General features: G+C 48.8%; 1 protein-coding gene across 3 annotated transcripts in view; it reads left to right on the plus strand.

Moving 5' to 3' along the window:
- The first annotated feature begins 935 nt into the window (after nt 1–935).
- The window catches only part of RIN2 (Ras and Rab interactor 2), a 102,035-nt gene continuing 88,839 nt past the window's right edge, over nt 936–14,131 (plus strand). The window contains exon 1 of one of the 3 annotated variants that reach the window (XM_089896508.1): nt 936–1,032. In XM_089896508.1, coding sequence (XP_089752634.1) covers nt 976–1,032 — 57 coding nt within the window. In that variant the 5' untranslated portion in view covers nt 936–975. The remainder of the gene's footprint in view (nt 1,033–14,131) is intronic. The other 2 variants (XM_030763579.2, XM_089896507.1) reach the window with 2 other exon arrangements.

The raw sequence follows: 14,131 nt of genomic DNA on the forward strand, positions 1-14,131 counted from the left end.
GGCTGGTTGTGGTTAGGACCAGCCACATCTTGTGCAAGTTATGTGAGCAGGAGATGGTTTCATAATTGCTGCTGGTCCAGGAGATGGTTTGGGGATGCTCCCCCAGGTATCCTCTCCATGCATGCTGGCCGGGGCGGGGCCAGCTGTGTGGGGGTGTGTGTTTTATTTACAAGTGGACATGGAAGGCGTTGCAACCAGGAGGGAAGATTATTGGGTTTTGATGCTCCAGTGAGGGAAATTCCAAGCTCAAATAGCCACAGTTGTGATTCAGAATCATATCATGCCCTTAAATTCCTCTCCGCGTTCCAAAGTCCACTCCCCTCTTCCCCGGTTATCCTGGAGCTGTTTCTTACACAAGCTGATCTCTGAAAACAGGGGCACAGGATTTCATCCCAGTCTTTGATTTCTTTGGAGAAAATAGAGGGATTTATTCCCAGTGCCCTTGTGTTGACCTTGCCGGAGGGAGAGGGCCAGCCCAGCTCATAATGACCTCATCCCATTCCTGCAGGATTTCCTGGGACACGCGGGCCCTCACTCTCCCGCTGGCCTCGTGTGATCAACCGCATTAAGTCCATGAGCTTTGGAGCAGATCACAGTGGCGTCTAACCCAGTCCCTTTAGGACCCGAGCGTGAGGTCAAGCAAACACACAGAGCAATCATTATGCTTTCCGCAGTCCCAGGGGGCTTCGGCGTCAGCTGGAGGAGCGGGTGGGGGGAGGGGGGGCAGCGGGCAGCGAGGTGGGGCTGAGTCTAGGAGCTGTGCTGTCTGTAGCAGGAAATCAGCCTGAAAGGAGATGGAAGGGCTTTGGTGGGAGATAAAATGGCACTCTGTTGTTGATGGAAAAAGATCTTGGCAGGACTGTTGTTGTGAATGTTCTGTGGCTTAGAAAGGAATTTCCTACAGGCTGGACTAACCATTACAAATGTCTCTACCTTCAGGAGTCCCAGGCGTGCAGTAGAGCCTCGCCGCGGGAAATGTCAGCTTGGACCATGGGCGCCCGCAGTCCGGAGAAGCGAGGAAGTTTCTTTAAGGTAAAAGGAGGCCTTGACTGGGGCTGCTAACGGGCATCTCACTCCCTGTGCTGGCTGCACGGAGAGCTGCAGGGCTGCAGACAACGGTGGGGGAAGCCTGCTCTCTGAGCCAGCTCTGGCTGGGGTGTTGGTGGGGGAGAGACCCTGCCTGAGCCCAGCTGTGAGCTATTCCCAGATTTTACAGGAGGTCGGGGCTTTTGTGAGTCAGTGTGCTTCCAGACAGGCCCAGGACCCAGGCGTGGGGAGATGCCACCTGAGTGAGACAGTTGAGGCATCCTTTCTTTGTCAACCGCCAACCTGGTCCTTTTTCATCTGGACAGTTTTTGATGGAAGCTGGACTTGGCATTCCACTGAGTCGGTTGTAGGCTCCTGTGCTTTTACACTTGGCTTGATTCTGTGAATCACTTAAGTGCTCATTAAAAAAAGAGAACTACACACAGATCCCTGGGCCTTACCCTAAACTGACTGAATGTTTTTGCTGGTGTATTTTATCAACACCCCAGAGGCCTGAGAGAACCAAGGCAGCCTGATTAAAACTGGACCACTTTTCTCCATGCCTTTTGATGTCAATGGGAGACCTTGCTAGCTTAATGAGATGAGCTGCTCAATGGGTATTTTATATACTCTGTGTGTGTGTGTGTGTGTGTGTGTGTGTGTGTTAAATTAAGACCTGACAATCGTTTCTAACGTACACTTGGGAATTGATTTTCTTCTTATGGTGTTTGCTTTGCATCCCCTCACTCACCCTCAAAATAATGCAAACTCATTGTGGAAAATTTGGAAAATACAGACTCATGTAAAAGAGGAAGGAAGTGGAGGTGAAATGTGCATTTGAAATCTGTCATAGGCTAGTCATAGCATTTATATGCTTCCTGTTTCCAAGAGGCCAAACCTGATTTATTCTGTCAGTTGTGGGCTCAAAAAAACCCATCAGAAGAGGCTGTTGGTAAAGCAAAGCCAAGTTCATTCAAGCAGCTGTTGTCAAGGAGGGCGTCGCCAGGGCACGGGCCTATTGGTGTCTAAGGTCAGGAGGCATCTTTATAGGGTTTAGAGGTCCAGGCCCAAACCCTTTAAGCTGTGCTTCTCAAGGCGGAGAATCGACTGGGTTTCAGCAAAGTGTGTGACGTAACATAGTTCAGGATGGGTGGATACAGCAAGACGAGGGCCTTACGGGGGATCTTGGCGAGTAAAACATTGATTAGCAGATTGTTTTCCCAGGTGAGCAAACCGTGCCAGGACAGATTGTTTCGTAGGAATTTCCTGCCGCGAACAGCAGAGTTACTTATTGGTTTACAATAACTTCCTGGAAGAAATACTTAAGTTGTGTTGACACAGATGGTCTCGATTCTCAGTCCTAAGAGTTAAGCTTTGCGGACGCAGCCATCTTAGTTCGCAGCCCGTTTACTTGATTTGAATCAAACCTGTGTAAAATCCACCACTGGAGGCACAAGAGGGGCCCCTCAAGCCTCCCGTGGACCAGGCTCCTGACTCCTCTTTGGTTCCTGGATTCTGTCTTACGCTGAGATATTCATTTCATCCTGGTGGGCAGGGTGGACCCAAACCCCCCTTCTCCCAAGGCACCGCCTACATCAGCCTAAATATTGGATCGTCCGTAATCACCACCTTATGCTCAGGAAGTGCAGTGGGGCTGAATCTCACCTAGTAGTTAGATTTTAAAGTCCCAGCAAAAGGAGAAAATGGAATAGAGTCCAAATTGCCTTTGAAAATTCCTGAGGAATTTGTTGGACCCAATACTACCTACTGTTAGGTCCAATGTAGCCAGTTTTTCCTGCAGTCCTGGGAAAAATCTTTTTTTTTTTTTTTTTTTTCAGTTGAATAACAGGTGAAGTAGTTAACTTGTATTTCTGGGCCATGTCCTGTGAAAGAATCCATCAGACAAGAGGTGAGAGGCTGCCTGAACCCACTGAGGGCAAATCTGCTTCTCTCCTGAGTCAAATGCCCTTGAGGAAAATGTGTGGAAGTGGCTAGAACTATATAACTTGGTGTTGTCTTTTTTTTTTTTTCTGCAGAACTTAAATTGTTTCGTTTATTCATTAGATGGTCCAAGTGGATGATATAGTTACCTTATACTTCTTTCTCTCTTCTTTATAGACATTGTTACTCTTTACTATGGCTATTTCATAGTTATTATGGAATAATAGTATCATTCATTATTATAATATTAGATAAATAATATTGTTAGTTATTATTAATTATTCCACAATTTAGGCATGCAGTTACCCATAAGGATGAAGACAACTGCCCCTTGGACATTTAATACTGACTTCTTGGAAGTTCGTTGTAAAAATGGTTGCCAGGGTAGCACTCAGGGTTGCCAGGGTAGCCCTCGGTTGCTGAGATGGGCTGTCCCTCCGCACAGCCCTGGACCCACTGGCTCTTCGTTTACTCGTCATGCTTTTTTTTGACTCACATTGATGGAGCACCTGTGATCAGCCAGGCTCTGTCCTAGGCACCATGGAGAGAAAAGCCAGAAGCCATCCCACTTCATGGGGCTTTCAGTCTGGTACCAAAGAAGGATATTGATCAAATATAATATTAAACCCATAATAACGAATTATAAGAGAAAACAATGCTTCGTGAAAGAAGTTAAAGGGACTCTGAGGACAGATGACCTGAGTGGGGCCCCAGCGCAGTCTTTCCAAGGAAGTGGCCTCTGCTGTAGAGCCGGGGTTGAATCTAGGGACTCAGTGAACCTCTTGTGTCCCTGCAGGGCTGCCCTCCACCACACCAGCGATGCCCTACATCCAGGTAGGACTACTTCATAAGGTGGGGATTCGTGGTTACATTCTTGGCTCACAGCTGGATTCCACATGTTCATTATCCCTTTCTTGGTTATTGGGGCTCACGTGATTTTGTGCAAAGCGTGGGTCATTGAAAGACAATCAGCAGACCTCTTCTGCAGCGTCATCTTCCCCTATCCAGTGTGTGCTTTTAAGCCAGAGCTGCTAACCACGAGCAGCGAGCCTTGATTTGTGGTTTTGCATCTGTCCTGGCTCCTGGAAGTGACCAAGATGAGTTGCAGGACGCAAGGGTCCTGGGTAAGGTGGATGGTCTGAGCATTCTGGTGTAATTGACAAAGCCCTGGGGTTGTGGTGCTCGTGGAGTCTCTTCCCGGAAGCCTGGCCACAAAAATCCTGTGCTGAACAAACACATGGTCCACAGCCCTTCCCAGCATCGTTGCTAATGTTCCTCAACCACCCGTGAGAAAAGTATCTTCCTGCCCTGCAAGGTGTCTGTGAAAACATGTGGGGGCAGACAGGTGATGCCCTAGACAAGGCAGCAAAGTTATCTGCACATGGTCATAGACGTGGACACGGAGAGTTGTCAGATTGCAAGGCTGTGTTGTGTGAAAGAGACAGTAAGAAAGGCGTCATCTGGGTTGGAAGAGTTCTAAGTGGTCCTGGCTGAGGGCCGAGAAACTCAGCATCATCTTGGAACCCTCCTTTTCCTGGATTGCCCAGCTTCCAAAGCCACCCCTCCCCAACCCCATCCAGGCGCCCAGTGCTAGCAGATCCCCCTCGAGCCTTCAGGATCCACCCCTCCTTCCCTTCCCTACATCCAACTCCCTGCTTAGGGTCTCGTTCTTCCCTTTGTGGACACCACAGATGATGCCCGGAATCCGTCTGCACCACCTCTGAATGTGGTTGGTTGGTTGTTTCTTGTCAATCATTCCATCCATCCGAGTTGCCTGCTTGCAGACCCCGGCTCCGTGCTGCACCCTGGACCAGGTCTGTACTCTTCACCTTGACATTCGAGGACTTTCAGACGGTGCTTCCACCTTCTCCCAGCTCTTTATCCACCGGTCTTGTCCCTGTGCCCTCACGGGTCTGCCTCTGTAGCCCAAACCTGCTGTGTCCCTCCTCCTGCCCGCCTTCCACCCCTCCCCATCAGGCTCCCAGCTGCCCTTCCAAGCTGGTGTCAACCCTCTTTATCCATTGACAACGGAGCTCATGTGGGCTGAGCGGGTGTCTGCCTGGTGGACAGCTCGAGCACCGCCATGAGGGATTCGTTCTGTCTTTCATCGCCATGTCCGTGATCCCGAGGGGGATCCTCTTGGAGCGGAGAATGGTGCGGGAAGAGGACTGGTGTGATTGCCCCCCTGAGCAGTTCTACGTATACCTATACCATTCTTTTTTAGATTCTATTCCCATATAGGTCATTACAGAGTATTGAGTAGGGTTCCCTGTGCTACACAGTAGGTTCTCATTAGTTATCTATTCTATATATAGTAGTGTGTATATGTCAATCCCAATTTCCCAATTTATCCCTTCTCCCCCCCTTTCCCGCCGGTAACCACAAGTTTGTTTTCTACGTCTGTGACTCAACTTCTGTTTTGTAAATAGGTTCGTTTGTACCATTTCTTTAGATTCCACATATAAGCAATATCATATGGTATTTGTCTTTCTCTGTCTGACTTACTTCACTCAGTATGACAATCTCTAAGTCCATCCACCTTGCTGCAAATGGCATTATTTTGTTCTTTTTTGTGGCTGAGTAATATTCCATTGTATATATGTACCACATCTTCTTTATCCATTCCTCTGTTGATAGACATTTAGGTTGCTTCCATGTCCTGGCTATTGTAAATAGTGCTGCAATGAACATTGGGGTACATCTGTCTTTTTGAATTACGGTTTTCTCAGGGTATATGCCCAGTAGTGGGATTGCTGGGTCATATGGTAGTTCTATTTTTATTTTTTTAAGGAATCTCCATACTGTTCTCCATAGTGGCTGCACCAGTTTACATTCCCACCAATAGCGTAGGAGGGTTCCCTTTTCTCCACACCCTCTCCAGCATTTATTGTTTGTAGATTTTTTTGATGATGGCCATTCTGACTGGTGTGAGGTGATACCTCATTGTAGTTTTGATTTGCATTTCACCAATAATTAGTGATGCTGAACATCTTTTCATGTGCTTCTTGGCCATCTGTAGGTCTTCTTTGGAGAAATGTCTATTTAGATCTTCTGCCCATTTTTTGATTGGGTTGTTTGCTTTTTTGTTATAGAGCTTCATGAGATGTTTCTATATTTTGGAGATTAATCCGTTGTTGGTCGCTTCATTTGCAAATATTTTCTCCCATTCTGTGGTTTGTCTTTTCATTTTGTTGATGGTTTCCTTTGCTGTGCAAAAACGTGTAATTCGGTCCCATTTTATTTTTGTTTTTTTTTTCATTACTCTAGGAGGTGGATCAAAAAGATCTTGCTGCGATCTATGTCAGAGAGTGTTTTGCTAATTCTTCATGATAATATGGCAAAGCATACCTGATATCAGTATTCGGTGTGTCTTTTCTTTCTTCCTAGATGCTTACACCTGGAGAGGCCTTAGAGCAGTGCTGCCCCATAGAAATACAAAGTGAACTGCAGATGTCATTTTAAATGTTCTAGTAGCCACATTTAAGAAAACGGGCGAAATTGCTTTTTAATAATATATTTTATTTAACTTAGTATATCTAAAATATTGTCATGTCAACATGCAACAATATAAAAATATTAATTGGATATTTTACATTTTTTTTTTTAGTACCACGCCTTTGAAATCCAGTGTGTATTTTACACCGAGGGCATCTTGATTCAGGCTAGCAGCATTTCAAAGGTTCCACAGCCGCATGTGGCAGGTGGCTTCTGTATTGGAGAGTGAAGGCTTATGTTTTGTGGACTCTATACCTCCTCCTTTCACAGATAGTGAAACTAAGGCCCAGGGAGGTTGGAGTGCCAGGGGCTGGTTATTAGTCCCCAGCAGGGGTGGGAATTGCCTGACTTTCTCATGTGGCGCCCCCATCCCATGTAGCCTTCCTGAGGGTTCCACTTTGATCGCTTCACCCTTCTCCAGAGAGATCCCCCAGGAAACTCCATCTAAAGAGGTCATGGGGACAGTGGCCTCTTTCTGGAGCATTGGTTGGCTTTTTTTTGGACACACATGCATATCTTTCACCATCTGCTCCAAATGCTTCCAGGACACAGGCCGCACACCCTGCACCCCTACCCCCACCCAGGGCCTGACTTTCTAGGAATGCCCTCAACATTTTGGACAGCAATTCCTGTTCGTGTTTCCAAAAACAACGGATCTCATGGTTTTAGAGGGTAGTTTCCCAGCACATGTTGGCCATCCACTTCTGATATTAAATGTTGCGTGTTAGGCCACAACACGTTCTCACTTGCTTCAAGGAGCTCTGCCTTTTAAACATCGGGAGTGAAATAGATTCCCCCAGGTCCCCTCAACCACGTTATTCCTACAGGCTTACTTGTAACTCTGAGTTTTCATAATTAGGAGGATACCAAGGAAGAAGATGTAGGTTTGAAGGACTCTTGTTTCAATGTATGATTTTCGAAAAATTAAATCATGCAATATAAAATGAACACCTCATACAATATAAAAGGAACATCTGTCAAAGCTGTATTCAAACCATGCGTGAATCCAGGAGGCCAGTGTAAGGCTGATTCAAATAACACTTGGATAGATGATGTATTTGTAGTTGACTTAAAAAGTCATTCTGTAATAAGTTTGCTAAGTTCAAGTCAAAACTGGTGGTAGTACTACAGGGCAATAAAACTGTGTCCTTTGGGGTAATCTTTTTTTTTTCTGAACAGAAATCTGCAGGCTGACTTGTATCTTCACAGTGCCTGAGTCCTTCATTAACAGCACAGAGCAAAGTCAAACACAGGTGCACCCCTTAGATAATTAAATAATCTTTAGGTGACCTAGTTAAACAGTGCCAGAGCATGACAATGAAAAGAACCCTGTGGGTTCTTGTTAACATAGAAACTCCCAGGCCCGTCTCATATCCATAAATCAGAACCTCCAAGGGAGGGAACGGAAGCCTCTGGCATTAACAAGGGCCCTGGTGATTCCTGTTTTTGGAGCCACCAGAAGACACCGATTCACCAGGTAAACCTGTCAAGGTGAGATGCCAGAGTCTGTGTCTCTGCATTTGCCTGCATTTTAGGAAGTAATTGACACGTGAAATGTGGTCCCCGGCAGTGTCGGCATCACCCGGAGTTTGTTACCGAGGCAGCCTCGACTAGTGGTTCTCAAAGTGTGGTGCCAGCTCCCCGCGTCAGCTTACTTGGAGACGTCTTAGAAATGCAGGTTCTTGGACTGTGGAATGTGGGAATCAGATGTTGGGGTTGGGGCCCGTGGTCTGCGTTTTAACAGGCTCGCCAGGGGGAGTCAGGCTGGAGAATCACTGCTCTATGTCTTAGATTTGAATGACTAAACAGACTGATACAAAAAAAAACATAGAAATGGCTGAATTCTGGGCTTGTCTCCATGTCCCCGTCTGGAAAATGCAGTGACATCACCTTCCCAGTGGAGTTGTGAGCTCAGACATGGCACTTTGATGATTGTGCCCACTCACTCTCTACAAGCCTTGGAATAATTGCCACCGTCTGGTAAGATGTTCTGTTTTATTCTGTCTGTGCCATCACCCCACGCCCATGTTTCATTCACTCTCTCAAGAGCGGCTGCACACAGACACTGAGGCACCTGCCCCAGCCCCTGTAAACCAGAAGCCAAATCACCCACCAGGCCTCCGACACCTGCCCACCGGTGCTCTGATATTCTCTAAGCTGAGGTTCAGAGACGTGGGCTCCTCCCCTCTCCCGGGAAGGCTTGGGGGAGGTTAATTTTTTAACTCCGTTGTTGGTCTACACGGCCGTTTGCCAAAGGAACCGAAGAACAAACAGAAGCAGCATGTCCTTTGCCGGATGCCTGGCATTTTGGCAAAAACTACCATCTTGGTGCCACTTCACATGCACAGCCCACCTTCCTCCTTATTCAACTACTGTTAAAAATTTATGTTTAGTTTCACACTCTCCCAGGCCTGTTCCACGCACTTTCAACCCATTGAGTTATTTACTCCTCACACTATCGTTATGCCCATTTTACAGGTGGGAAAACTGAGACCGGGAGAGGTTACAAAACTTGCCCAGGGTCACACCACTTGTCAATTCTGTGGTGGTTCCCTGGTGACTGTACTTCAACTTGGAAGGGATGGGACCGAGCACCCTCGGGGCCTTAAATTGTCGACCTTGTGCCTCGTCCAGTGCTAACATGAGATACTCCCCGCACACCTCTTTCCAGGTTGCAGCCCCTGTATTGGATGCTGGTTAACTAAGATGTGAGCCTGACTCCACTTTCCCTGCTTGTCACCCCCAGCCTGTCCTCTGCTGGCCACTCACAGATATCCCTTTCGGACGACCGCCTCTCAGAGTTTCCTGCCTCAAAAAGTGGGGATTGTTCTTTCTAAAGACACCCAGGAACACAGCGTGCACCAGAGTCAGGGTTTACTAGCAGCTGCCACTGCGGAGAACATACTAGAAGGACCCTCAAGCAGAGGGCTCTCAGCAAGAGGGCGCCCGGAGGCGCACAGCATAGGATTTGGGCTGATTCTAAGGAATTAGTTTGCAGATTGACAAATAAAAATACCGGACACCAGCTGAATTTGAATTTCAGATATAGCATAAGTACATCCTATGCAATATTGGGGACAGACTTACATTAAAAAAAGTATTCACTGTTTATCTAAAATTCAGATTTAACTGGGCACCCTGTCTTTCATCTGGCAACCCTGAAGGAGGCTTGGAGTGTCATCAGGAAGCGAGGGCAATCCCGTGATTGGGCAGCACAGTGAGTTTTATCCAGAGGCAGGAGGAATGGAGGGAGTCAAGGCGCCAATGCTACAGAAGCAGCGACGCTGTGTGTCAGAAGAGGGGGCCGTTGAGTCATTTTTGTGGTTTTGAGTGTCTGTGTGTTCTGTCTTGTTTCAGACCTGGCCCCTGGTAGCCTTGTCGAATTGGTGTGTTGACATTCTGTGTGTGTTACTTAAGTTCAGGTGGAAACAGGCCAGTTCTCGTTGAGCTTCCCAGTTCGGGGCTTGTTTCCCGAGACGCTGATGGCTGAAGATGCAGACCCTCCGGGTTCTGGTCCAGGACAGCCAGTCCAGTCCAGGCCGCTGGTTCTCTGGACATACTTTTGGTTGTTACAGCTTGGGTGGGTGTGCAGCGGGCAGGCTTCCTATCACACACAGGCAGCCGCCAGAACAAAGAATCATCTGACCCTAAATTTCCACTGTGCTGAAGTTGAAAACTCCTGGTCTGCAATGTCAATTAGGAAATAACCCATTCCTGGGGTTTCTCTATCTCTGGGGCAGGTCTTCCAGAAGTAAAGAAAGCAAGGAAAGTGTGAGTGTAGTTAGCACCCACTGTCCTGGCCATTAATAGTAGGTGTTCAATAAATATGCTGAATGAATGAAAAAGTGTGTAATGCATGTATGTGTGTATTACCCATATATCGTTCATTTCTTCAACCTGTATTGATTCATTACCTATGGTGGCAGGGCCAGCCCTGGGCACCGAGTGTGTGGTGATGGGGAAGCAGATAACGATCAGAGAAACTTGAGCTTGAAGGACAGACAGGAAGGCCTGAGGAGGGAGGGCTCGTTGAGGAGGTGGTGTTTAAGCTGAACCCTGCAGGAGAGAAAGAGGCAGGGAGAAAAGTATTCCCAGACAAGGGGGAAGCACACAAGCCGGGGAGCAGGGCCTGAGCCTCTGAAAGAAGAGCAGGGTGGCCAGTGTCTGGGCGTTGGGAGACGGGGGTGGGCATGAGGTAAGGGCCCGGTGCGGGGGGAGTAGCCAGGGCCATTGTGCTGACTGGGTGAGGACCTGGGAATCATTCTTAGTGCAGTGAAGCCATGAGCATTTGGGGGAGAGGGAGTGACATGATCCAACACGTGTGCAGCCCTCGGAAAGCTTGGCGACAGCACCCTGTCTTTAATCCATCAACCAAGAAAACCAGAGTGCAATTCACATCTTCCCTGGCCCCCGCCCCTCATAGGGTGCAGAGTGGGCCTCCCACCCAGCACAGCTCAGCTTGCTGGTCAACCCACCCGTGTCCCCGTGCCTGGCCACTCCCTCCAGAAACATCCCTTCTCCCCTCTCCCAAAACGCCTCCCGAGTCTCCCCATCACCTCCGGTTCACTCTGCCTCACCCTCCACCTTCTCATATTTATTGTGCATGTCGTCTTGGCCCGTCTGGAGCCGTGGACTTCGTGCTTTCCTTCTCTGAACCTTCTCAGAATCGGCCCTGGGAACGCTGGACCAGAGCCAGCTGCCACTTGAAGGCAAGGCGTTTGGGAATGTTGTGAGGTCTCGGTGTGTATTTGTTGCTCAGGCCCGCCCCAGAGTTTTTGAAATAACTTCTCTACCTGAAATATGCGGAGTAGACTGGAGGGCAGACACCCAGGCAACCAGACAGTCACTTAGGGCAGAGTCAGCAAACCGCCACCCTCAGGCCAGACCCGGCCAGCACCTGTCTCCATGGTGGGGACACAGACACACCTGGTCACTGAGGTGCTGTGCACGGCTGCTTCCATCCCACGGTGGTGGAACCAAGTTGCTCCAGAGACCATACGGCCTCTGGAGATTAACATATTGACCCTCTGGCCCTCTGTAGGAAGAGTTTGCTGAGCCCTGACTTGGGAGATAATTGCATTTTGCAGCTGAATTCTCAAAGGCAATCTTGAGTGTGGGTAGCAGCGTCTCCAGTTTACGGATGAACACATGGCAGGGCCACTGAGGGCCTGGTCTCCAAGGGCGTGGCCCATGCGCTTTCCCGAACCACATTCCCTGCCTCCTACAGATCATCAGAAGTAGCCAGAGTGAATATACCAATGCTCTCGACCTCTGGTGCCTGCAGGGGCCAGGCGCGTAACCTAAACCAGTCGAGCCCTCCCAGGTGCAAGTTGGTAATTGAGCACTGACCTTTGGCCTCAGTATTGGCGAACAGTAGGGAGTGGTGGGGACTGAGGCAAACTGGAAGCAGATATCCCGTATAAAGAGGTCAGCATCACCACGGCCCAGAGTTTTTCAGTTTCAAGAAGCTAGAAACCTAGATTTTTATGGAAACCTCCTGATTTTTTTGTAGGAAACATCATATGTTTAAATGCTGAACCATTTTAGTTATAAAAGACAGGACAAGCCCACGTGGGGCGAGTCAGACAAAACATAGCCGAGTGTGTCCAGAGGCCTCCAAGGACCTCTGATATATGACATCCATGTTGGAGGGACTGTCAAAGCCGTCCTCGGGAAGGGCGGGTCCCTAACGAGATGCCAGGCAGCTGGGAGTTGCCCTGGGCTCTTACCAGGGGAGCTTCCGTACCAGCCTTGAGCCCTGGCTTCTGGGCAAGCCTTCAGCTGGGCATGAGAGCAGCTTCAGATTCCACTTATCTGCAGAGGAAAGGAAATGCTCAGGAGCCAAAAAGGAGACAGATGCAGGAAGGCTGAGCTCGGGATGTCCTGGGGAGCCCCAGGGTCTGAGATGAAGCTGGTAAGTTCACCCTGGGGATAGCCAACAGGAGCTTCCCAGGGGTGCACACGTCAGCCGTCTCCACTGTAGCAAAGCCCAGTATTACCTTCAGTGCCTCAAAGATGTGCATCCTTACACAAAAGAAAAGACTCGTGGGAAGGTCATGGCTCTGCAGGTCTAAGAACCCTGTCTGCCAAGCCCTGTTGCTCCGTTACCACCTGCTTGATGTGGGACAAACTCTCCAAACCTCAGTTTCCTCATCTGTGAAATAGGGTTACGAAAAGCCCCAGACCTATCACACCGGGATGATGTGAGCATTAAATAAATGACATGATGGGTGGTACCCATTAAGTGGTAGCTGCCATTGGCTGAAGCTGGTTGACAAAGCATATTTTTTACCTGTCCTGTGACATGTGACGTGGATGTCCTGAGACTTCCCCAGTTAGGACAGCTTCTGTCTGTCCTTCACCCGTCATATCCATAGAGCTACCGCTTCAAGGCCTGATAAGACTCATCTAAGAAGCGTCACATTATGTTCTGTACATAAGAACTTCAGAAAGACTTTGGACCTCAGAGAGAGGGGGAGACTAACCCACTGGTAACTAGAATCATGGTGCGGAAAGAATCTCTCATCGCGGGGCATACAAGTGAATGAGAGTTGGGGATAATTCGAGGAGCGCAAAGACATCATCATTTATAACTAAGGCTTCAAGTTCAAAAGTTCAGAGTTTTTCAGAATCAGACTGGAGAGAGAGAAATGACTGCCAGGCCGAAGAAGGTAATGCTTCATTTCCATTCGTGGTCATTTGATGAGCATCTCCTGTTTGAAGGAGCTGTATTTCGGGCTTGAGTGGCAGAAAAAAATCCCCACAGGGAACACTATGCCTGCTCTCAAGTAATCTACTAAAGGACATAAAACACCTGTCCCCAGTGCAGCCCATTTCATAATCTCCCCCCCGAGCCCCCCTCCCTGTCTCCTTCACCCCTGCCACTCACCCTACGGTGCTTTCCTGCCCTACCCCAAGACCACACTAAATGCCTTTAGAGTTTCCCAAAGCCTGAAAAATTCTGACCCACCACCACCATTTGTATATAATTTAAAATATTTTTTTATTTTCCCCACGTGACACGCAAGTTAACTCTATGATGAAATTAAAATGCTTCCTTCCTGGAAACGTTTGACAGCCAAGTGCTGGGGTCAGCAGCCTCCACCCACCACCGGCTGGGGCTCTTATGGCCACAGATGTGCGGGCGCCTTCCCTACGCTGGTTCCCATTCATCCCCCCACCAAGTGATCATCACCCCTTTTACAGATGAGAAGACTGAGGCTCAGGGAGGTTACGGTCTCCCCCACGGGTCCCCCAGGCGGCAGGAGCCCAAGCTGGCCTTCCAACCAGGGCTGTGTGGTTCTGGGGCTCATCAGGAAGCTTGGCGGGTCTGCCTGGGGACCCCTGAACCTTGGTTCGCCAGGGGGCTAAGCAGGAGCCCCTGTGAAGGGGCTCAGCTCGGTGTGGTCAGGGTGCCCAGGGGCCATGGCACAACCAGGCCTTGGAGCCCAGTGGCCTGTGCAGGAAGAGGTGTGTCGGCCACACTTCCTCTGTCTAGGGGTCCAAGCGTACTTAGAGGCAGATTTTGAGGGTGAGGAACAGAGCTGCCTGAACTTTCCAAAGCAGAGATTTCCCAGCAAGAAGAGTGTGCAAAGTGAGCTTTGGAGATGAGCTGGGAGAAATTAGGGAAGTGATTCCTGGCAGCCTGTTTTGTTTTTTTGGGTTTTTT

This window comes from Delphinapterus leucas, chromosome 15, assembly GCF_059928025.1.
Source record: "Delphinapterus leucas isolate spDelLeu-1000000601 "Yukka" chromosome 15, BTC_Dleu_Yukka2, whole genome shotgun sequence".
NCBI lineage: Eukaryota > Metazoa > Chordata > Mammalia > Artiodactyla > Monodontidae > Delphinapterus > Delphinapterus leucas.